At 36.1% G+C, this 25,835-nt stretch overlaps 1 protein-coding gene across 1 annotated transcript in view; it reads right to left on the bottom strand.

The window, feature by feature from the left end:
• HFM1 (helicase for meiosis 1) overlaps positions 1–25,835 on the bottom strand; it is a 101,721-nt gene that overhangs the window by 11,289 nt on the left and 64,597 nt on the right. The window contains exons 30-33 of the mRNA XM_045547552.1: positions 5,119–5,199; positions 4,751–4,866; positions 2,585–2,664; positions 1,494–1,597 (exon numbers count right to left, since the gene is read on the bottom strand). Of these exons, the coding sequence (XP_045403508.1) occupies positions 1,494–1,597; positions 2,585–2,664; positions 4,751–4,866; positions 5,119–5,199 (381 nt within the window). The remainder of the gene's footprint in view (positions 1–1,493; positions 1,598–2,584; positions 2,665–4,750; positions 4,867–5,118; positions 5,200–25,835) is intronic.

The raw sequence follows: 25,835 nt of genomic DNA, 5'->3' as shown, positions 1-25,835 counted from the left end.
ATATTGTTCTGATAGCCTCACATAAATTTTCTCATTTAATCCTAAAATCCTTAAAATATAACCAGTTGACAGAATTTAGACTACATGAATAAGTGTATTATGAACAAGGTTACAGTAAATGGCGGAGGTAGGACTTGGATCTAGACAGATTGTTTCCAGATCCTGTGAACTTAACTGCTATACTATATGGCTCCTTATAAAAAAAGCGGGGGAGCCCAGTCGGTAAAATAAGGATATAGTTATTTCTGGGGATTAAAGTACCTACGTGGGACTTTACTATCATAATATAAATTGGTTTGGAATCGTGGGTGGAAAAGAAATACAAGTTGGAAACCTATATAAAAACAACACAAAAGTAAGAAGAGGGAAAGATAAAGTCTGATACGGAGAAGAACAGGGAAGAGAGCAGTAGTATAAGGAAGGAATAAGTTAGAGGGCTACTGGTTGATGGGAGACAACAATAAGACGGTTGACTGTTTTACTCCTATCCACTTCGTAATGATATTCAAGCTTTTAACAAGTTAAATAAATGCTCTGATTCTCCAGGTGAGATTAGGGAACTTTTCTTAATCTCACATTGGGCCATGGTGTCATAAGAGGTGGTAGATACTCCAGCCTTTGCCTCTTTAAGGTCTTAGATTATGACAAGAGGAAGCATAAAGTGACAGCATGAAGAAAAGAGTGGCAACAGAAGCCAATGCCAAACATACAAAATTATTTCTATACACAGCCACTTGAACAAACAACTCAATGGCCAAGAATTATTTATCACATGTTTTAACAGATTGGCTAGTAACAGCGTGATCCAGAGAAATGATGCTATTAATGGTAGGAACCAGAATAATGATAAACCAGGCACAGTGTTTAATTTACAGGCATTATCTCATTAATTTAATGACAGACACAAAAAGTAAATTTAGATGACACACCAGCTATATCCCACAACCTAGATTATATTCTCATGTTGTCACAGAAATTATAAGAATCATAGGTTTAAGAACTAGAGAGATATTAAAGATTACCCAATTCAATCAATTCAATACCTTCATTTTAAAGATAAGACTAAGGCCCAAAGAGGTTAAATAATTTGCCCAAAGTCACACAGCTGTTTTGTAAAAATAGACGAATTTTATAAACATAAAATTATCTTAAATAATTCTAAAGATATATTAAAGTAATAGTTCAGCATTTTAACACTCTGTATACCCAAGGATCCCTTATTTTATCAGTTTTTCCTCATATTATCTTTAAATTAAAATAGTCAACACTATGTAAAAATAGATTATTTAAAAAAAAAACTGTGACAGACATTGTGAGACCATCTAAAATAACAGACCCAAGAATTTAAAATTGGTTCAATAACCCAAGAGAAAAATGTTGCCAAGTTAATAATTATAATATTTTCAGATGTTGGTTTTTCAATCATATTACTCGCCAATTCAAAGTAATGATAAACCATATTTTCTGTCAGGTCAATATCAATGGTAATTTACCTTTGTCTTGATATTCAGATGGTTCTTGTTGAACTTCTCCACAGATTTCATGTTGATCCCACTGCTCCATTATCGGCAATTCAGGTACATTTAAATATTGTGATCTTTACAAAGAAAAATAAGACCACAAAAATGTTAAAGAAAATATTAAAATTAATCTTGCCTTGAAAACTACTTATTAATATAAACAGAAAAAAGTGTTTTATCCATTCAACATTTCTATGATAAACTGTACCCAGCCTGGGTAGCAAAGGGTAAAAATAGATGTTTAATGGAAGTGATCAATACTTAGTCATCTTTACATGCCTCCAATAGATATCTGCTGTCTATGTATAGCCTTTAAAAATTTATTGCTAATACTATTTTCAGTTAGATATCAAAAGCTGGGATCTCTAGAAGCAGTGCTGGCATCCATTTTGACTGGTCAGTTCCTATCCTGTATTAGTTGTTAAATATATTGAACATCATCTTTGCATATAGAATGCCCTTCTCTGAAAGGTAAATTACATATACTATTGTCTTCTAGGCAACATGATACAAGAAAAGAACACTGAGTTACCATCTAAGGCTTTCTGCTTGCTAACTCAGAATATGAACTTCAGTTTTTTTTCACCTATAAAATAGGGTAAAAATGTCTCATTTTATAAGCTAGGTTGTTGTTAAAGTCAAAAAAGATAATGCATAAAAATATAATTTTTAAATTACAAATCTGAGGCATTAATAATATAGACTGAGCCCCTGAATGGAAAGGTTAGACTTTGTATACCACCATGATTTCCCTTTTAAAAGTATACTCTTATCACTTAGTTTACATTCCCTATAAAGACAGAACCTGAGAGAATAAACATATAAGTAGTTTCCTGGGAAAGAGATGATTTAATGAATGTTAGGTATTCTATAACTGTAGAGTTCTAAATAAATTGAAGGTGTCAAAGATACTGAAATCTTTATGATGTCGTTGCTTCATTATGGAACTAAATGATAACTGTGATTTGAGGGTAGCTAGTGACCATCTTTCCCTGAATAAGTGATTATATGAAGGAAAAAAAAGTTTATAATGAATATTTTACTTTAGATATTAATATTTGTACCTTGATATTCTTGGAAGGGAAGCTTTTGGAGTAAAACCAAACTCTTTAAGGTCCACATTTTGAGATTTATTCATTTGTATCTATTAATGAAAAAAAATAAGATCAACTATCAATTTCAGATCAAGATTTTTTTAACAAATGAATCAAACAGCAAAATTCCTGCTGATACATAAAGTCCACAAATCAGTGAATTAGGAGAAACTCAGGCTGGTTCTTAAATATTTTTCTCAGGTCCTTCTTCTTAAATCTTGGCATTCTTTATGGTTCTTTACTAGGCCTTCTTTCTCTTCTCACTCTACATGTTTCAGTCAAAGATCTCATCTACTCCCATGGCTTCATTTATCATCAAAATGTGAAAGACTCTCAAATCTATTAATGTATTTCTAGTTCAGATCTCTCTCCTGATTTTCAAACAATTATATCCAACTATCTGTGGATATAGACATCTTGCTGGCCTCCAAATTCAATATTTCCCAAATTAAACTTGTCCTGTCTCTACTCCTCCAAACTTGCTTTTCCTTCAGAGTTCCTACCCTAGTGAGGCCCAGCTTTTCTCCCAGTTGCTAAAGCCAGAAAGCTGGGCATCATTTTTGACGACTTCTTCAACCTCGCCTCTCATAACCAATGAAGTACCAAGGTAGTTGATTCTACCTCTGAAAAATATTTTAAACCTAGTAACCAACTTCCATTGGTATTGCCACTACCCTACACTAGGCCATCATTCTGCTTGGATTATTGCAAGAACCACCTAATGAGTCCCTATGTTCCTATTTTATCATCCTCTAATCCCTTCTCTACATTGCAGCCAGAGTGAACTTTATAAAATGCAATTGTAATCATGTCACTGATTAAAGTCCTTCAGTGGCTTCCCAATACTTTTAGGATAGTCTAAATCCTTAAGACAGCAAAAAGATGTGCATGATCTAGCTCCTGCTTACCTCTTCAGCCTCATCTCTCTCTACTTCTGTACTTGTAATTGAACTCTAGACATACTGTATTACTTCAGTTCCTTTAAAGAGATGCTCGCTCTATCTCTCTCTCTCTCTGCCCCCCCCATTTCTATTTCTCTCCCTTTCTCTCTCTATCACCTCTGGACCTTTGCATAATCTCTATGTCTCGAATATTTTTCTAGCCCTCCCCACCACCATTCTAGTGCCTGCCCTTCCATACATACTTGGCTTATACTTCAGGTCTCAGTCACATCTATTAGTAATCCTTTCTTGGCCCATCAAATGTGGATTGAGTACATTTTCTATCTAAACTCAAGTATCTTACACTTCTTTCGCAGAATTATTCATCACACTATATTGAAAAGGCCTGTTTACTTATTTGTATCTTTCACTCAACTATAAATTCTATGAGGATTGGGAATAAAACTGTTTTATTCATCCCTATATCTTAGAACCTTGGCATATTCTCCATGCTCTATGAATATGGAAAGATAGCAGGAAGAATATGGAAGCCAAAAAGGAAGGAAAGAAGGAAGGAAGGAAGGAAGGGAGGGAGGGAGGAAGGAAGGAAGGAGGGAGGGGAGGGAGAAAGGGAAAACTTGTGCTAGTAAAAAATTATCTCAGAGAAGGTGGTGATCATTTCAAACCTCATGCCTCACCCTGTTTCTCAACATCTTTGTTTTGGCCTCATGACTTAGAATCTTCATTTCTTATAAAAGCCCTAGAAAAGGGCAATTCTAGATATGATGACTTAGGCTTAAGATAAGTCTGCTTGTGTCTAGCCTACCAACTAGGCAGGAACTCTCATTCCTTCATCACTTGGAAGGAAGGCTCTTGGTCAGTACTCATCTAGGTGCAAGAATCAAAATCAACTTCAGATTTTCCAGCCAGTCCAGCACAGATGAAGCCAGGAAAGGGCAATGGGGTCTAGTTTCAGTTGCTGAACCAAACCAAGCAGCATATCCCTCTCCTTTTCCCTCTTCTCTGGTTTAAAAACAAAAACAAAAAAAAAAAAAAGTCTAATGAGGGAGGGGCTGCATAACTATGTTCTAAAAGTAGATTAACAGATTGATTATGAATAATGATTATATTCCTATTCAAGCCCACAAATAATTCTAAAATACACTGTGGATATTTAACTAATTGATACATAGAACAAAGAATATTTATATACATTTAATTACAGAACAAAGGGACAAATGTTATTAAAACTAACCCTCAGACGTTTAGCTGGAGGAAGTGCTGAAACAGCATTCCTATTTCTTAAATCAGATAAATACGAAGAAATTGTTGACTCTTTAATTTCTGACTTCTGTGCAACTCCAGTTTTACCTATATAAAGAAATTTTAGATCTTTTAGGTTAAACTTTAGGTATTGTTCATATAAAGCCAAATTTCTTCAAAATTTAAAATCTAATATTTACTTTTTTTCAGACTACCTGCCAAAGAAAATTATTTGAGAGTTATACTTGCATAATATAAATCTCATACATATTATTGATAATTAGGATGTCGTCTCTATTCGTGAGTTGAAAGACCTTTCAATTTTTAACACCTAAAATAAACTTATTTTATGGAACTCACAGCACTCATGTCCACATGTATGTTTATTTTTACAATGATGATTGCAGTCTCGGTTCCCAGGTTTTTTGCAAGGAGTCATTCCTAAATTAATATAAGAAAAAAAAACCTATTTGTTATGACATATATTATTATGAATTTAATATAATTAATTTTATCTAGTCTCTTTTCTTGCAGATAGTACAAAAAGATTATGATTTTCAGACTTCCTCAAATGTTAACCCATGTAATTTTTTTTTTTGAGACAGGATTTTGCTATGTTGCCTAGGTTAGAGTACAGTGGCTATTCACAGGTGCAATCATCACACACTACAGCCTCAAACTCCTAGGCTCAAGTGATCCTCCTTCCTCAGCCTCCAAAGTGGCTGGGGTTACAGGTGTGTTACACCATGCCCAGCTCTACCCATGTAATTTAAAAAAGATATCTCTGATAAGTTAGTCCCTGCCCCACTATTAGTCCCATCCACAGCTTTTCACAAGGAACACCTAGCCACCTACAAGCTTCTCTTAACCTCCCTGGTATAAATAGAGCCAAATATGGCCACATATCAGTAACTTTTGTCCTAAGTGAGGTACGAATGAAGGTAGAGTTTTAAAATTTTTATTCTGCTTTATACTTAAGCCTGAAAAATATGGAAAGAAGCAAATCTCATGGTCCTTTGATTGTACTACTGATATGAGTTAGTAAATAGGATACCATATATATTTAAGAAATGTTAGAAGTAAGTACCTTAGAGATCTAAAAAATTTGCTAAATGAATTCACAGAAGAGAGATTGTTTCTAGCTTGACCCTTTGAAGCTAGAATTAAAATATCCAAATATATAATTCTTCATTTATTATGTATATTTTTTATTTTTTTTTGATTGGCAAATAATAGTTGCCCATATTGATGGGGTACATAAATTATGTTTCAACACATATACGGTATAGTGACCAGATCAGGGTAATTAGCATATCCATCATCTCAAATGTTTATCACTCCTTTGTGTTGGGAACATTCAATATCCTCCTTCTAGTTATTTGACACTGTATATTATTGTTAACTATAATCATCCTATAGTGGTATAGAACACTAGAACTTATTCCTCCTATCTAGCTATAATTTTGTATCTTACCAAATTTCTCCCTCTCCCTTTCTTTCTTCCCCCTACCTTTCCCAGCCTCTAATAGCCTCTGTTCTACTTTTTACTTCCCTAAGATCAACTTTTTTTAGCTTCCACAAATGAGCGAGAACATGTGGTGTTTAACTTTTAACTTTCTATTCCTGGTTTATTTCACTTAACAAAATGGCTTCCAGTTCCATCCATGTTGCTGTGAATGATAGGATTTCATCCTTTTTATGGCTGAATAGTATTTCATGGCGTATACATACCACATTTTCCTTATTCATTTATCTGTTGTTGGATACGTAGGTTGATTCCATATCTTGGCTATTGTGAATAGTGCTGCAGTAAACCCAGGGGGTGCAGATGTCTCTCTGGTGTAATGATTTCCTTTCCTGTGGATAAATTCCCCCGTAGTGTGATTGCTCAATCATATGACAGTTCTATTTGCAGTTTTTTGAGGGACCTCCACATTGTTCTCCATAGTGGATATACTAGTTTGCATCCCCAGCAGAGTGTATGAGAGCTCCCTTTTCTCCACATCCTTGCCAGCATTTGTTATTTTTTGTCTTTTTGATAATAGCCATCCTAACTAGGGTGAGATAATGATACCTCATTGTGGTTTTGATTTGCATTTCCCTGATGATCAGTGATTTTGAGCATTTTTTTCACATATTTCTTGGCCATTTGTATGTTTTCTTTTGAGAAATGTCTGTTCAGATCATTTGCCCATTTTTAAATCAGATTATTTGTTTCTTGCCCCTGTTGAGATATTTCAGTTCCGTATATATTCTGGATATTAATTTCTGGTTGGATGAGTAGTTTGTAAGTATTTTCTGCCATTCTGGAGTTGTCTTTTCACTCTGTTGATTATTTCCTTTGCTGTAGAGAAGCTTCTTAATTTTAGATAATACCATGTTTATTTTTGCTTTTGTTACTTGTGCTTTTGAGGTCTTATTCCCAAAATCTTTTCCCAGTCCTGAAACATTTCCACAATGTTTTTATTTAGTTGCTTGCTTCATCATCTCAGGCCTTACATTTAGGTCCTTGATCCATTTTGAGTTGATTTTTGTATAAGGTGAGAGGTGGGCATTTAGTTTCATTCTTCTGCATATGGATATCCATATTTTCCAGCACCATTTATTGAAGACTGTCCTTTCCCTACTGAGAGTTCTTGGTACCTTTGTAGAGATGTGGATGAATTTCTGGGTCCTCTGTTCGGTTCCATTGGTCTATGTAACTGTTTTTATGCCAGTACCATGCTATGTTGTTACTATACCTTTGTAGCATATTTTGAGGTCTGGAAGTGTGAGCTCTCCAACTTTGTTCTTTTTGTTCAAGATTGCTTTAGCTATTCAGGTCTTTTGTGGTTACACACAAATTTTAAGATTTTTTTTCTATTTCTGTAAGGAATGTCACTGGTATTTTGATGGGCATTGCACTGAATCTGTAAATTGCTTTGCATAGTATTGTCATTTTAACGATATTAATTCTGATCCATGAGCATGGGATGTCTTTCCATTTGTTTGCATCCTCTTCAATTTCTTTCATCAGTGTTTTCTAGTTTCCCTTGTAGATGTTTTTCACCTCCTTGATTAAATTTATTCCTAGGTTTTTTTGTTTTGCTTCATTTTGTGTTTTTTGGTTTTTCTGGTTTTTTTTTTTTTTGGCTTTTGTAAATGGGATTGCCTTCCTGATATCTTTTTTAGCTAGTTTGTTGTTCATGTATAGAAACACTACTAGCTTTTTATATTAATTTTGTATCCTACAACTTTAATGTATTCATTTATCAATTCTAAGAGGATTTTTGTTATTTAGGTTTTTTAATAATATGTAAGAGGTCATGTCACCTGCAAATAGGGATAATTTGACTTCCTCTTTTCCAATTTGGATGCCCTTTATTTCTTTCTCTTACTTAATTGCTGTGGCTAAGACTTTCAGTACTATATCTTGAATAAGAGTGGTGAGACTAGGCATCTTTACTTATCTTGTTCCAGTTTTTAGATGTTAGCTGTGGGTTTGTCATATATGGCCTTTATTATGTTGAAGTACTTTCTACACCTAATTTATTAAGAGTTTTTATCATGAAGTGATATTGAATTTTATCAAAAGCTTTTTCTGCATCTATTGAGATGATCATGTGCTTTTTGCCCTTCATTCTATTTACATGATATATGATGTTTATTGATTTGTGTATGTTGAACCATTCTTGAATTCCTGGCTTAAATACCACTTGATAATACCGTTTTTTTTTTTTTGATGTGTTGTTGGATTCTGTTTGCTAGTACTACTATGTATTTGTGTTGAGAATCTTAGTATCTATGTTCATCAAGGATATTGGCCGGTAGTTTTCTTCTTTTGTTGCATTCTTGTCTGGTTTTGGTAGCAAGGTAATGCTGGCCTCATAGAATGAGTTAGGAAGAACTTCCTCTGCCTCAATTTTTTGGAATAGTTTGAGAAGAACTGGTATTAATTCTTCTTTAAAAGTTCAGCAGAATTCAGCAGTAAAGCCATCAGTTCTAGGCTTTTCTTTGTTGGAAGACTTTATTACTGATTCACTTTCATGATTTATTACTGATCTGTTCAGGTTTTCTATTTCTTCTTGGTTCAACCTTGGTAGGATGTGTCCAGGAATTTATCCATTTTCTCTAGGTTTTTGAATTTATTGGCACATAGTTGTTCATAGTAGTATCTAATAATCTTTTGTATTTCTGTGGTATCCACTGTGATGTCTTCTTTTTCATCTCTGATTTTATTTATTTGAGTCTTCTATTTTTCTTAGTGTAGCTAATGGCTTATTGATTTTTTTTATCTTGTCAAAAAACCAACTTTTTGTTTCATTGACTTTTTTGTATTCTTTTTGTCTCAATTTCACTTTTCTGCTCTAATCTTTATTATTGGTCCACTTCTACTAATTTGGGGTTTGGTTTGTTCTTGTTTTTCTTTCTTTTTTTTTTTTTTTTTGAGACAGAGTCTCACTCTGTTGCCCAGGCTAGAGTGCCATGGCGTCAGCCTAGCTCACAGCAACCTCAGACTCCTGGGCTTAAGCGATCCTACTGCCTCAGCCTCCCGAGTAGCTGGGACTACAGGCATGCGCCACCATGCCCAGCTAATTTTTTCTATATATATTTTTAGCTGTCCATATAATTTCTTTCTATTTTTAGTAGAGACGGGGTCTCACTCTTGCTCAGGCTGGTCTCGAACTCCTGAGCTCAAACAATCCACCCGCCTCGGCCTCCCAGAGTGCTAGGATTACAGCCGTGAGCCACCGCGCCCGGCCTGTTCTTGTTTTTCTAGCTCTTTGAGTTTTTAATTTTTTTGAGACTTGTTTTGTTTCCTAACATATGGTCAACTCTGGAGAATGTTCCATGTGCTGATGAAAAGAATGTGTATTCTGCAGCAGTTGGGTGAAATGTTCTGTAAATGTTTGTTAGATCCATTTGATCTATAGTAAAGATTAAGCCCAATGTTTCTTTGTTGATTGTCTCTCTAGACGATTTGTCCAATGCTAAGAGTGGGGTGTTGAAGTCTCTACCTATTATTATATTGGTATCTATCTCTCCCTGTAGATCTAATAATATTTGCTATATATATCTGGCTGCTCTGGTGTTAGGTACATATATATTTATAGTTGTTATATTCTCTTGCTGAACTGATCCCTTTATTATTATTATATAATGTCCTTCATCTCTTTTTACAGATTTTAAGTTGAAGTCTGTTCTAAGTATAGCTACTTCTGCTGCTTTGGGTTTCCATTTGCATGGAGTATCTTTTACCATCCTTTCACTATTGGACTATGTGTATCTTTAAAAGTGAGGTGAATTTTTTATAGGCAGCATATAGTTGGGTATTTTTTTTAATCCATTCAGCCAGTCTATATCTTTTAAATGGTGAATTTAATCCATTTACATTCAAGGTTATTTTTGATAGGTGAGGACTTTTATTGATTGTTTCTGATTGTTTTGCATATCTTTTGTTTCCTTATTTACTCCCTTATTTTTTATTTTTGCAGTTGGGTGGTTTTCTGTAGTGGTAAGGTTTGATTCCTTTCTCTTTCTCCTTTGTGTATCAGCTGTACCAATGAGGATTTTTCTTTGCTTTATTTTTAGAAACAGGGTCTCACTGCCACCCAGGCTGGAGTGCAATGGTGGTGTGATCACAGCTCACTGTAGCCTCAAAGAGTGCAATGGTGTGATCATAGCTCATTGTAGCCTCAAACTCCTTGTACCAGTGAGTTTTATAGTTCTGCATGTTTTCCTGATGGTGATTACCATCTTTTCACTTCCTGATATAAGACTCCTTTAAGTATTTCTTATAGGTCTAGTCTAGTAGTGATGAATTCCCTCAGTTTTTCCTTGTTTGTGAAAGATTTTATTTCTCCTTCATTTACGAAAGACAGTTTTGCTGTGTAAATATTCTTGGCTGATGGTTTTTTTTCATTCAGCACTTTGAATATATCATCCAATACTCTCCTAACTTATAACGTTTCTGCTAAGAAATCTGCTGTTAATCTAATGAGAATTCCCTTACATGTGACTTGGCACTTTTCTCTTGCTGCTTTTAAAAATCGTTCTTTGTCTTTGACTTTTGACAATTTGACTGCTGTGTGCTACAGAGAAGACCTGTTCGGTTTGAATATATTTGGGGTTTTTTGAGCTTTCTGGACCTGGATGTCCATCTCTCTCTCAAGACTTGGGAAGTTTTCTGCTATTATTTCCTTAAATATGTTTTCCTCACTTTTTCCCTTCTCTTCTCCTTCTTGAACACCAATAATATGAACATTTGTTTGCTTAATGGTGTCCTATAAATCCAGTATGCTTTCTTCAGTCATTTTTGTTCTTTTTTCTTTCTTCTTCTGCTTTTTTTTTCTTTTTTATCTGACTATGTTATTTCAAAAGGCCTGTCTTCAAGTTCAGAAATCAAAAATTCTTTCTTCTGCTTGGTCTAGTATGTTGTTGTAGCCCTCAATTGCATTTTTTACTTCATTCACTGAATTCTTCAGCTATAGGATTTCTATTTGGTTCTTTTTTTTTAATTAAGACATAACAAAATATCACATTTACTTATTATTGTACATTAATTTTTATTAAAGCAATATAGTTTTTACTTTTTAATTATTATGGGCACTTAATAGTTGTATATATTTATGGAATACATGTGATGTTTTGATACAGGCATACAATGTGCAATAATCAAATCAGGATATTGGGGTATCTATCATCTCAAGAATTTATCATTTCTTTGTGTTAAGAACATTTTAATTCCACTCTCTTAGTCATTTAAAAATATACAATAAATAATTGTTGACTATAGTCACCCTGTTGTGCTATTAAATATTAGATGTTGTTCATTCTATCTAACTATATTTCTGCACCCATTAACCATCCCAACTTTATTCTTCCCTCTCACCACCCTTCCCAGCTTCTAGTAACCATCATTCTACTTTCTATCTCCATGAGATAAATTGTTTTAATTTTTAGCTCCCAGACATGACTGAGAACATGCATAATTTGTTTTTCTGTGCTTGGCTTATTTCACTTAACATAATGTTCTCCAGTTCCATCCAAGTTGTTGCAAATGACAGGATTTCATTCTTTTGTGACTAAATAATATTCTATAGTGTTGGCTCATGCCTGTAATCCAGCACTTTGGGAGGCCGAGGTGGGAGGACTGCTTGAAGCCAGAAATTTGAGACCAGCTTGGGCAACATAGTGAGATCCCATCTCTACAAAAAAAATTTTAAAAGTTAGCCAGGTGTGGCAGCACACTCCTATATTCCCAGGAGGTTGAGGTGGGAGGATCCCTTCAGTGCAGGAGTTTGAGGTTACAGTGTGTTATGAATATTATGCCACTGCACTCCAGCATGGGGGACAGAGCAAGACCTTCTCTCTTAAAAAAAAAAAAAAGTTTAATTATTCCATTGTGTAGATGTACATTTTTTATCCATTCATTTGTTGATGGACACTTAGGTTGACTCCAAATCTTGGCTGTTGTGAATAGTGCTGCAATAAATATGAGAGTGCAGATATCTGTTTGTCATACTGATTTCCTTTCTTTTGAATATATACCTAGCAGTAGGATTACTGGGTCTTATGGTAGTTCTATTTTTAGTTTTGTGAAGAACCTCCATCCATACTGTTCACCATAGTGGTTGTACTAATTTACACTCCTACCAACAGTGTATGAGGGTTCCCTTTTCTCCACATCCTCACAAGCATTTCTTATTGCCTGCCATTTGGATAAAATCCATTTTAACTGGGGTGAGATGATATGTCATTGTAGTTTTGATTTGCATTTCTCTGATGACTAATGATATGGAACATTTTTTCATGTTCCTGTTGCCCATTTGTAGGTTTTTTTTTGGTTTTTTTTTTTTTTTTTTTTTGAGAAAGATCTATTCAGATCTTTTGCTCATTTTTTAACTGGATTATTTGATTTTTTTTTCTATTGAGTTGTTTGAACTCATTATGTATGCTATTTACTAGTCTCTTGTCAAAAGGGTAGTTTGTAAATATTTTCTCCCATTCTACGAGTTGTCTCTTCAGTTGGTTGTTTCCTTTGCTGTGCAGAAGCTGTTTAGCTTGATGTGATCTCATTTGTCCAATATTGCTTCAGTTGCCTGTGCTTTTGAGATATTACTATAGAATATCTTTGCCCAAACCAATGTCCTGGAACATTTCCCCAATGTTTTCTTTTAGTAGTTTCATAGTTTCAGGTCTTAGATTTAAGTCTTTAATCTATTTTTATTTCATTTTTGTATATGGCAAGAGATAGGGATCTGGTTTCATTCTTCTGCATACAGAGATCCAGTTTTCCCAGCACCATTTATTGAAAACACTGTCCTTTCCCCAATGTATGTTCTTGGCACCTTGAGTTCACTAAAGATGTGTGGATTTTTTTCTGGGTACTCTATGCTGTTACATTGGTCTATGTGTCTGTTTTTATGCCAGTATCATGCTGTTTTGATTACTATAGCTCTGTAGTACACTTTACAGTCAGGTAACGTGATTCCTCCAGTTTTATTCTTTTTACTCAAGATTGCTTTGGCTATTCCTGGTCTTTTGTGTTTCTACATAAATTTTGGGATTATTTTTTCTATTTCTGTGACAAATGTCATTGGTATGTTGATAGGGATTGCACTGAATCTGTAAATTGCTTTGGGTGGTATGGACATTTAAAAAATATTTATCCTTCTAATCCATGAGCACAGATTATCTTTCCTTATTTTTGTGTCCACTTCAATTTCTTTCATCAATGTTATATAGTTTTCATTGTGGAGATTTTTCACTTCTTAAGTTGAGTTTATTCCTAGGTATTTTATTTGTAGTTATTATAAATGGGATTACTTTCTTGGTTTCTTTTTCAGATTGTTTGCTGTTGACATTTAGAGATGCTACTGATTTTGGTATGTTGATTACTTTATCCAGCAACTCTACTTAATTTGTCTTTCAGTTCTAATAGTTTTTTGGTGGAGTCTTTAGGTTTCTCTAACTATAAGATCATATCATCTGCAAACAAGGATAATTTGTCTTCTTCCTTTCCAATTTGGATACCCTTTATTTTTTCTCTTGTCTGACTATTCTAGCTAAAACTCCCAGTACCATATTGAATAAGAGTGGTGAAAATGGGCATCCTTGTCTTGTTCCAGATCTTTAAGAAAAGGCTTTCAGTTTTTCTCCTTTCAGTATAATACTAGCTGTGAGTCTGTCATATATGGCTTTTATTGTGCTGAGGTATGTTCCTTCTACACCCAGTTTTTTGAAAGTTTTTATCATGAAGGGATGTTGAATTTTATTAATGCTTTTTCAGCATCAGTTGAAATGATCACATGGTTTTTGTCCTTCATTCAGTTGATGTGATGTATCACACTGATTTATTAGCATATGTTGAAACATTTTTGCATTCCTGGGATGAATCCCAGTTGATCATGATGAATAATCTTTTAAATGAGTTGTTGAATTTGGTTTTCTAGTATTTTGTTGAAGATTTTTGCATCTATGTTCATCAGAGATATTGGCCTATAGTTTTCTTTTTGTGTGTGTATCTCTGTCTGGTTTTGGTATCAGGGTGATACTGGCCTCATAGAATGAGTTTGGGAGTATTCCCTTCTCCTCAGTGTTTTGGAATAGTTTCAGTAGGATCATTATTAGTTCTTATTTAAATATTTGCTAGAATTAAGCTGGGAAGCCATCAGCTCCTGGGCTTTTCTTTGATGGGAAATTCTGTATTATTATTTCTATCTAACTACTTATTATTAGTCTATTCAAGTTTTGGATGTCTTCATGGTTCAATCTTGGTAGGTTGTATGTGTCTAGAAGTTTATCCATTTCTTCTAGGTTTTCCAATATATTGGCATATAGTTGCTCATAGTTGTCTCTAATGATTCTTTGAATTTCTGTGGTAGCGATTCTAATGTCTCCTTTTTCATCTCATTTTATTTACATGGGTCTTCTCTTTTTTTGCTTAGTCTGGCTAAAGGTCTGGCAATTTTGTTTATCTTTTCAGAAAATTACTTTCCATCTTATTGATGTTTTGTATTTTGTTTTATTACAATTTCATTCATTTCTTCTCTGATCTCTATTATTAAATATTTCTTTTCTTCTACTAATTTTGTGTTTGGTTTGCTTTTGTTTTTCTAGTTCTTTAAGATGCATCATTAGGTTGTTTATTTGAAGTTTTCCTACTTTTTGATGTTGCTATAAACTTGTAGCTATAAACCTTCCTGTTAGTACTGCTTTTTCTATATCCCACAGGTTTTAGTATGTTGTGTTTTCATTTTCATTTGCTTCAAGAAATTTTTAAATTTTCTTCTTAATTGCTTCTTTGACCCACTGGTCATTCAGAAACTTACTGTGTTAATTTCCATACTTTCCAAAGTTTCTCTTGTTAGTGATATCTAGTTTTATTCCACGTGGTCAGAGAAAATACTTGATATGATTTCAGGGTTTTTTAAAAATTTTTAAGACTTGTTTTGTGGCCTAACATATGGTCTACCCTTGAGACTAATCAATGTACTGAGGAAAAGAATGTGTATTCTTCAGCTATTTAATGAAATGTTCTGTAAATATCTATTTGGTCCATTTGGTCTATAGCGCAGATTAAGTCTGATGTTTCTTTGTTGATTTTTCTGTCTGATTGGTCCAATGCTGAAAGTTGGGTGTCAAGGTCTCTAGCTATTATTGGATTGGAGTCTATCTTTGTCTTTAGCTCTAATAATATTTGCTTTGTATATCTGGGTGCTCCAGTGTTGGGTGCATATATATTTAGAAATGTTATATCCTCTTGCTGAATTGACCCCTTTATCATTATATAATGACTTTCCTTTTCTCTTTTACAGTTTTTGTCTTGAAAGCTATTTTATTTGATACAAGTATAGCTACTCCTGTTCTTTTTTTGGTTTCCATTTGCATGGAATATCTTTTTCTATCCCTTTATTTTCAGTCTGTGTGTGTCTTTATAGGTGAAATGAGTTTCTTGTAGGCAGCATATAGTTGAGTCTTGTTTTTTTAATCCATTCAGCCACTCTATGTATTTTGATTGGAGAGTTTAGTCTATTTACATTCAATGTTATTATTGATAGGTAAGGACTTTCTACTGCTATGTTGTTATTTTATTTCTGATTGTTTTTGTGCTCCTTCCTTTCTTCCTTCTTGTCTTCCTTTGTGTAAATGTAATTTTCTCTGGTAGTGTGTTTTAATTTCTTCCTTTTTTATTTTCTGTGTATATGTTGTAGAATTTTTTGATTTGAAGTTACCATGAGCTTGCAAAAAAGAAATCTTATAACCAATTATTTCAAACTGATGACACCTCTAATTAGGAAAAGCAAGCGAACAAACAAGTAAAGAGGAAACTATAAAAACTCTATATTTTCACTCCACCCCGACCCTGTTTTTTTACTTTTTGTTTCTATTTATACCTTTTTATACTATATATCTCTTAAAAAATTGTTGCAGTTGTTACTTTTGACGGGTTTGTTTTTTAGTCTTCCTACTCAAGATATGCCTGGTTTACACACTGTAATCACAGTGATACAATATTTTGTATTTATCTGTGTACTTACTGTGAGCTTTATACCTTTGGATGATTTCTTATTGTTCATGAACATACTTTTATTTCAGACTGAAGAACTCCCTTTAGCATTTCTTATAGGGCAGGTCTGTTGTTGACAAAATCCCTCAGCTTTTGTTTGTCTAGCAAAGTCTTTATTTCTCCTTAATATTTGAAGGACTTTTTTTTATTTTTGCAGGATATACTATTCTAGGATTAAACGTTTTTTCTTTCAGAACTTTGAATATGTTATGCCACTCTCCTGGCCTATAAGGTTTCCACTGAGAAGTCTGTTGCTAGAATGTATTGGAGCTCCTTTATATGTTGCTTTTCTTTTGCAGCTCTTAGGATCCTTCATGTGTGTGACTTTTGAGAGTTTTATTATTAAATGCCTTCAGGTAGTCTTATTTGGGTTAAATCTGCTTGGTGTTCTATGACCTTCCTGTATCTGAATATTGATATCTTTCTCTAAGTTTGGAAAGTTCTCTGTTATTGTTTCTTTGAATAAACTTTCTACCCCAATCTCTTTCTACCTCCTCTTTATGACCAATAAATATCTCTTAGATTTGCTCTTTTGAGGCTATTTTCTAGGTCTTGTGGGCATGCTTCATTCTTGTTTATTCTTTTTTCTCTTCTGCCTGTATAATTTCACATAGCCTGTCTTCAAGCTTACTAATTCTTTCTTCTGCTTAATAAATTCTGCAGTTGACAGACTCTGATGCAATTTTCTATTTGTCAATTGAATTTTTCAGCTCCAGAATTCCTGCTTGATTTTTATTATTATTTCAATCTCTTTTGTTAAATTTCTCTGATAGGATTCTGAATTCCTTCTCTGAGGTTGTCTCGAAGTTCACTGAGCTTCCTCAAAACAGCTATTCTGATTCTCTGTCTGAAAGGTCACATATCTCCATCACTCCAGGATTGGGCACTGATGCCTTATTTGGTTTGTTTGGTGAGGTCATGATTTTCTGGATGTTCTTGATGGTTGTGGATGTTCACTGGTGTCTGGGCATTGAAGAGTTAGGTATTTATTCTAATCTTCACAGTCTGGGCTTGTTTGCACCCATCTTTCTTGAGAAATCTTTCCAAGTATTCAAAGGGAATCGAATGTTGTAATCTAAGTCTTTCATCACTGTAGTCATATCAGCACTAGGGGGTGCCCTAAGCCCAATAACACTGAAATCTTGCTGACTCCTGGTGGTACTACCATGTGGGGCTGATTCTGGGTTCTAATGAAGGTGCTTTCTTGTGTGGATGGTTGTTCAATTTGGTCTGCCTGCAGTGGGATGATCATTGGAGGGTTCTATTTGGTCATGTTGCTCCCCCTGCACATGCCTTTTAAACTAGCAATTCTATTTCCACAAAATTCTACCCTCTCCCATCTGTTGTTCAATGATTTGATGTGCAATTTCTTCTATGGTTACCATGATCTAAATGCCAAAATGTCTGGCACCTCTCCACTGCACTAACTCCTGCATCAGGCGCCAACCTGACAGTCCCACTGCACCAGCTGCTGGATTGGGTAGGGGTGGCACCCTAGGAGAAGTTGGAGAAAACTAAAGGGAGGGGGAATCAAGGATAAGGAGGGGAGAATGCCTTCTGGGTTTGTGTATTTGCGGGGGTCAGAATTCATGACCCCTCCCGTTTGGTTCTTTTTTAATATCTATCTCTTCGTTGAATTTCTCATTCAAATCATGAATTGTTTTCCTGATTTTGTTGAATTATCTATCTGAATACTCTTTTATCTCACTGAGTTTCCTTAAGATTATTATTTTGAATTCTTTTTCTGATATATCATATATTTCCTTATGATTGGGGTCTGTTACTGGAATTATTGTTTTCCTGCCTTTGTTGGTGACATTTCCTTGCTTTTTTATGGTTGACATGTCTCTACATTGATTTATACATATCTGGTAGAAAAGTCACCTCATTCAATTTTATGGAGTAAGTTTTGTAGGGCAAGACTTATTCATATGAATGAGTCTTGTCGTATTGGTCCAGTGGAGTATGTTGGCCTTGGTTCTAGGTGGACAAAATAGTGTAGAAATTCCATGTAGTTTCTTCAGCTGTGATCCACACTAGTGACATGTGTGAGCTTCTGAGTGGCCTAGGCTGAGAGAATTTGTGGTGACAGTGGTACAGCTTTGCCAGGGGTGGGCCCACCAGGCTTTTTCTCAGGTTGGGGGTACATGTGTTTACACAGTGGGTCAGCAACTTGAGGTCTGGCTTGCTGGAGCTGGGGCCAGGAGGCTGTTATGGAACACATGGCTGCTCAGCTGGTGTGGGGGTGTACCCACGAGTGGCAACCCACAGGGCTGTTTGTCAGACTTGGCATGCAGGCACATGGCTGCTCAAGTGGCCTGGGGGCTTATCAGTTGGGGGCAACCCATAGGAATGTTTCTTGGGCCTGGGACACAGCTGCATGGCTGCTTGGTTGATCTGGGGAGGCATTTGCTGGGGGTAGCCCACAGGCTGTTTCTCCAGCTCAGGAAACGAGCACACAACTGCTCAACTGACCTGGGAGTGTGTCTGCCAGGGGTGGCCCATAGGACTGCTTCTCAGGACTAGGATGCAGGCATATAGCTGCTCAGCTGGCCAGGGGTTGTGTCTACCGTGTGTGGCCCACTGGGCTATTTCTCAGGTCCAGGATGTGGGTGCACAGCTGCTCAGTCATCTTGGGGACATTTTTGCCAAGGGCAGCCCATGGAGCTGCTTTTCAGGCTCTGATTAAGGGCACAGGGTCATTAGGCCAGTCAGGGGCTTGTCTGCAGGGGATGGGGCACCTCAGTGTTGTTTCTTAGGACCTGGGTACAGGCATATAGATGCTCTGCCAGCCGAGGAGCATGTCAGGTGCTCGGTGGCTTGAGGGCCTCTTTCACTCAGGAGAGTGCATGTAGCAGTTTTGCTGGCTCAAGGGTAGGTTCACCCTGGGCAAGATTGCCAGACTGTTCCTCTGGCTGGAAGTGAGGGCAGCAGGAATTGGTTTCCCTGCTGTGCAGCTCCAGTGTCACAACCATTCCTGGGTCCAGGCTCTGTGCTGCTGGGGTTCTGACACTCAGCCACAGGTGTGGGCTTGGCGGAATGAAGATGCAGCCCTAGTACTATAGAGGTGTAGTGGCTACTGTCTCCCAGAGGAAAGCACACTTCAGAGGTGGCTCTGGTCTCAAGATGGTGTTGTGCTGCAGCAGCTTGGCTCACAGAGGATGAGTAGCCAGTGGAGAATGCACACCTTCTGTTCCTAATCTAGGGCAGTGCAGCTGCATGAATTCCTGGCAGCTCTCTAAACTGGGAGACTGTGGGTTTCAGGTTTCTCCTGTTGTAAGGACCATAGGTGTTTACAGTGGCAATGGAGGCTGATGCGTATTTTCTGTTTACCTTCCCCCACCTGCTGCCCTGCAACAGGAAGTCCCTCCTGACTCCTGGTAGATCTGATCTGAGTGGGGGAGATGGGGTTGCAGAAGCTGGTGCCTGCATGCTGCTCTCCTGAACTTACGACCACCACAGGTGTATCTCCACTCCCCTGCTGCATTCCACCACTCCCCCTTTCTACACCCCAGTCAAATTTTAGCTGTTTATTCATTGCCTTGGTCCTTTTGTTTTCTTGGGGTTTTTTCGCATCTCTGTGGCCCTGGGAATTGTCTGATCTTCATATTTAAGTTACGGAATATTTCTGGTGATAGTCTCAGGCTGTATATTTGTTTGGGTTTTCTGTGTGTGGGGAGCAATGGAGTTAGTTTGCTTCTATGTCACCATTTTAGAACTGGAATCTTCCATTCATTATATTTTTTACATAGGTTTTTTTCTTTTTTTTCGGAGACAGAGTCTCACTCTCTTGCCTGAGCTAGAGTGCTGTGTCGTCAGCCTAGCTCACAGCAACCTCAAACTCCTGGGCTCAAGCGATCCTCCTGCCTCAGCCTCCCAGGTAGCTGGGACTACAGGCGCACACCACCATGCCCAGCTAATTTTTTCTATTTTTAGTTGTTTGGCTAATTTCTTTCTATTCTTAGTAGAGACGGGGTCTCGCTCTTGCTCAGGCTGGTCTCGAACTCCTGACCTCAAGCAATCCTCCTAGAGTGCTAGGATTACAGGCGTGAGCCACTGCGCCTGGCCTGTAGGTTTTTTCTTGATCTAAGCTCTCACTAGTAACATGGGAGAGATGTTTGAACTGGTCTTTGAAGGACAGACAGAATCTGGATGACAGTAAGACCAGGTAAAATATAACAGGTAGAGGGCATGATACCCAAAGGCAGCAAATTACAGATTGCAGGTGCTGAAATCAGCTTATTTTTGCTGAAGCATAAATATTAAGTGAACTAGAAATGCTGGAGACAGTGAAGAACTTTGAAAATCTTTGCATTTCTTGGTCCTTTACTCTTCATTTTCAGTGACATTGTTCAATCAACCTTTTCCAAGTCATGGCACATTTAGACAATGATAATATCTGTGTAGCAGCCTGGGGTAAACGGATGAGGCTGCTCACCATATGAGGCAACTGGCTTGGTCCTTTTGAGGGCCAAGCAGATCAATGTACTGGGTACTGATAAAGCAATAAAAAAAAAAAAATCCCTGTCAACTGGAAGCTGACAGCTAAACCACAGTGTTTCCAACTAAACAAACAATTTTACAAACAATGCTCAGATGAAGCCACTCTGTGACCATAGTAAAAGAAGACAGAGATAAGACTACCAAGTAATTATTTCTGAAACTAGTGAAAAGAACACACAAGAACCACAAAAATAATGAAATATCCCCCTCTTCTGGCTAATACAGACAACTACTATTTTTTAAATCCTCCTACCACCAAGATAAAATGTACCAAAATAACCAATATCTCACTTTCTGAGAGCACCCAATTAGAATTGACCTCAGCTTTCCCTAAAACTTCCTAAGCATCACCCAGCGTAAGCTGAAATCCTATGATAAGCTCCTCTCAATTGCCTGAGATGACTCATAGTTCTGCTGGTATTGTACTCTTGTTTGCTGCACCACGTTAAATAAACCTAACTTTCCTCAAATACAAGTGTGTTCCTAGTGGTCTTTGGCTGAAAGGCTTTGACATTATACTTCATAAAATGTGCCATGACTTAGTAGTCCAGAAGTTTTGCCCGAAGTCATGATCTTATTACCTCTCACTTAGACCCGAACTGGTTTCTTTGAATCCAGTCATCTGTGCTACAATTTATTCTATACATTGTTAGTTAATCTTCTTAAAGTTTAATGGTGATCAGATCATTTGCTCACTTAGAAACTTCAGTTATGTCCTACTGCCAGTAAAATTAATTCCATATTCAAGGTCCTCCACAATCTAATTCTAGCCTCCCTTTCTAGTGCCCATATTAACCCTACACTCATCAAACCACATTCAATTGCCATTCTTCAAATAGTTTCATGCCTTGTTATGACCGGATCTTTGATATTACCTGACTTCTTAGAAGACTTTCAATTCTTTGTCTATCAGAGAAGACTGTCAACTTTCAAAGCCAACTCAAATGGCACCTCTACCCTGGAGATCTATCATGATCACCTCAACTGAAATAATTTCTCTCTCCTTTGGGCCCCTATGGCATTTTCTCTGTACCTTTTGCTTACTGTATGCTACCTTATATTTAATGTATTTATAGGAAAATACAGTGGAGAAGTATAGGGCACACTAGAGTAAAAAAACATGAGTTCTAATATGGGCTCTTGTTTATCTGGAAAAAAAAAGATACCTGTTCTGTTTATCTCAAAGAGATGAAAAGATAAAATGAAATTAAGCACGTAAAAACATTTTTAAAGTGTTAAGTGATAAACTAATATATTAATGTATTATCTCTACTATATTAATTCAAGATTATACAGATAATTATAAAATTAAAATTGTTCTGAGTGCTATGATGGAGAGGTACACTATGCTATGCTATAACAGGGGGAAATGTCCTGATCAGGAATGTTGGGCTGAGGACTGAAGAAAGAGTGAGAGTTAACCTGGCAAAGAGGTAAGAGGAAGGATATTTCAGGCAGAGAGGATAGCATATGCTAAAGGTCTTTGACAAGAGAAAGCATGGCACATTGGAGAAACTGAAAGGTGGTCAGTGTGGCTGATGCTCAGTAAGACAGAGTGCATAACATGAGACTATAGTGGCAATACAGGCAGCCTCCATTTGTAGGAGAACAGCTCCATTAAGGCACCATGGCAATTGCATGATGAGGCCATGTAAATAAGGCTCCACTGTTGGCAGAATGCCCTGTGATCCTCCTTGAACATGGAAAGATAGGTAGTCTTGTGAGATACTTCAGAGGCCATTTCTCATTTGCCTCCTTACCTTGCAGGAGGCCCCCTATCTTGCATGAGGCTGCCATAAGACAGTTTCTCATCTGCTTACCTGATTCCAGTAAGGGACTTTCGACTTTGCCGGTTTCTCAAGTACAGCTACAGGAAATAAAACTGCTTTGCTGTAGCCTAGAGTTCACTGCTCAAAAACAAAGCAACCCACCACTCATGCCGTCTGTCATCTGTCCCCTCTAGTTTGGTGTCATCATGTGGAATTAGGGATGCAAGCAGCTGTACCATACTCATCTTGCTCTGCTGTCTGTGTAAGTAATAAACTGTCTAAATCCATTTGGGTTTCTTGTGTCCTTACCAGCCAAATCTATGGAAGTAAGCAAGACTACATGGCAGCTGCCACCACATTGCTGCTTAGGGACTGGTTGACCATGAGACAATGTGGAACCTTGTAGGAGATGCTAATAATTTAGATTCCAAGAGCCATGGGAAGCCACTGAAGTGTTTTAACCAAAGAGGAGGCATAATCAGATTTACATTTTGAAAAACATCACTCTATGGATTTTAATGAGGAGAATGGATTTGAGATAGAACAGAATGGATGCAAGAAAACTAGTTAAGAGGTTACTCTAGCAGTTTAGGCAAGAAAATGATGGTAATTCAGATTAGAGTGTTGGTGGTAATGCAGTTAGAAAGAATGAACTGATTTGGGAGATATATAGAAAGTAGAATTATTTTTAATGAAGAATCAAATGGAGTGCTTTTCTTTCCTGAGCAGCATTTTGCTTTCCCTGAAGTTTTATAGCCTTCCTTTTAGTCCAGCAATATCTACCTTAAGGTCCTTTAAGTTTATTCACTATTTCAAGGATAAAAGCAAATACATGGAAACACCTCATTCATTTATTACCTCCCCCCCTTCCATAAACTCTCTATTCTTCCCCTAATGCCATCTAGGCCTGTCCTATGGTTGTCATCGCGGAACTTCCTATCATTAAGTTTCTGGGCTGAATCTACGATACCTGGATTTCTTGACTTTTTCCTTCTTGGCTAACTCCCTTATTTTAGTGGTGCTCATCCTCCAGCAACTGCCTAAGAAGGGATGTTTGAGAGTAAAACTTTCTGAATCTTTGAATGTATTAAGATTTCATTTTACCTTCATTCTTGCCTAATAGTTTGGCTGGGCATAAAACAAATCATTTATCTCCTGGAATTTTAAGTCCATTGACTTTTAGCATCCACTGTTGCTGATAAAAAGTCCATTGCAACTTTGATTTTTTGTTCCTTATAAGCATTTATAATTTTCTCTCTACCTACAACGTTCTGAAATGTTGCAATTATGCCTTATGTGTAGATCTTCTTTCACTCACCCTAACTAGCATTAAGTAAGCCTTTTTCATGTACAGATTTATGTCTCATTTCAGGTCTAGAAAATTTTATCAAATTATTTCTTCTGATTTGTTTATTCTTTCTGGTTTTTTTTATTTTCTCCTTTTCATTTCCTGTCCTAAAATAATGCGAGCATGTTCTTTCTTTCTGGAACATTTATTAGTCAGAGATTAGGATCCAAAATTTCTCCCTTTGTCTCTTATATTCCCTGTCTTCTTGTCTGTTTGCTTTTATGTAGATGATACTGATTTTACATTCTAGCCCTCCAGTTATTTTTTTCCCCAATTATAGTTTTTACTTTCCTGTGCTTACTCTTGTTCTTTTTTTTTTTTTTATGGCATCCTATTCTGTTTTATGGTTGCAATTTAATCTTTAATTTCTCTGAGGTTACTAATTAAAATTTTATATTGTTTTATAACATTCTTGAATTATCCTGTTGCTCTTTCATACACTTCTTGAACTTTCACATATTCCATGTTTTCTTCAAATATATGGTAATCCTTGGTTATCTGAATATAAGGTAGTCCTATTATATCCTCATTTCAAATATGAGAAAATTAATTTGTACAGAGGTTAAGTTACATGCTCAAGACTATGTTGATAATAAGCAGAAAATCTGAGATTTTAATTTAGGTAGTCTAATTCCAGAGCCTGGTCTCTCAACCATTCTGCCTCCCTAGTTATACTAGCTGCTTTACTTCTCCTGAAAGGATTCATTTCATTTATTTAGGGAAGGAATATATTGTTTTTGAGACTAGGAGGAAATTCTTTGCAAGTTGTTTTGCCATAAAGGATAAAGAGTTGCCTTCATGTCTCAAACCCACCAACTTCTAAAAAGATATGCATTTCTAAGTGTTGCCACAAGATGGTGCACAATGACTATACACATTTGCTCCCAGTGGTGAAAACTAACTAGGATCTGGTAATCTAACAGTAGAGATTCTGAAGGCTCCCCCAAAATTTCAAGGCAAAGTTGGCAAGTCTTGTCAGGAAATGAGAACTGTAAGTATGCAAGTTTGTTTAGGATACTAGCATATGGATATTAGCTAAGTGACAAGTCAGAACTTTTTCCTGTATTTCTGTTACAAATGGAACTTAGAAAATACAAGTGTTCTGCCTAGTCCACCCTACTCCCTACATCCTGAGAATTGTCTGAAATTGTCTTAGTAGCAAATATAAGCTTACAGAGATTGATAATTATTAACAGAAAGATAAGGTTCTCAGAGAAAATTAACTTAAGCTGTATTCTTAGGGGTACTTTAAAGTTAGCAGATCCCATACTCCATCACTATCATAATCTGAGATGCATGTATTTTCATACTTTTGCCACATATTACATTACATGTTTATGAAGCCCCAAGTTCCAAGTATTTAAAGTAAATTTATTAAAGATACCAACTAGAAATATGTTGAAAGAAAATATTTAAAATTATTTTAACAGGGTCCTCCATCTTTCTTCTTTTTTGTCAAGATTGATTTGGCCATTCTAGGCCCCTTGCCTTTCCATATGAATTTTAACAGCAGCCTGTGAATTTCTGCAAAAAAAACACAGCTGGAATTTGATAGGGATTGTGTTGAATTTTTGGGTTAATTTCTCATCTTAATAATATCAACTCTTTCAATCCATGAACATAAGATGTCTTTCCATTTATTTAGATCCTCTTTAATTTCTGTCATTGATATTTTGTAATTTTCAGCATTCATTTCTTATGCTTTTTTTGTTAAATTTATTCCCAAATATTTTACTCTTTTTGATTCTATTGCACAATTGTTTTTTATATTGATTGTATTCAGTGATATTTCTAAATTTATATATTAATTCTAATAGTGTGTATAGAGTCTTTTGCATTTTCTAGGTACATAACCATGTTGCTTGCAAATGGTGACAATTTCTTTCTTTCTTCCCAATCCTATCTC

The sequence above is a fragment of the Lemur catta genome, chromosome 3 (assembly GCF_020740605.2).
Source record: "Lemur catta isolate mLemCat1 chromosome 3, mLemCat1.pri, whole genome shotgun sequence".
In the NCBI taxonomy this organism is placed as follows: Eukaryota; Metazoa; Chordata; class Mammalia; order Primates; family Lemuridae; genus Lemur; species Lemur catta.
Note: the sequence above shows the minus strand (reverse complement) of the source record. Positions and strands in the feature narration are given on the sequence as shown.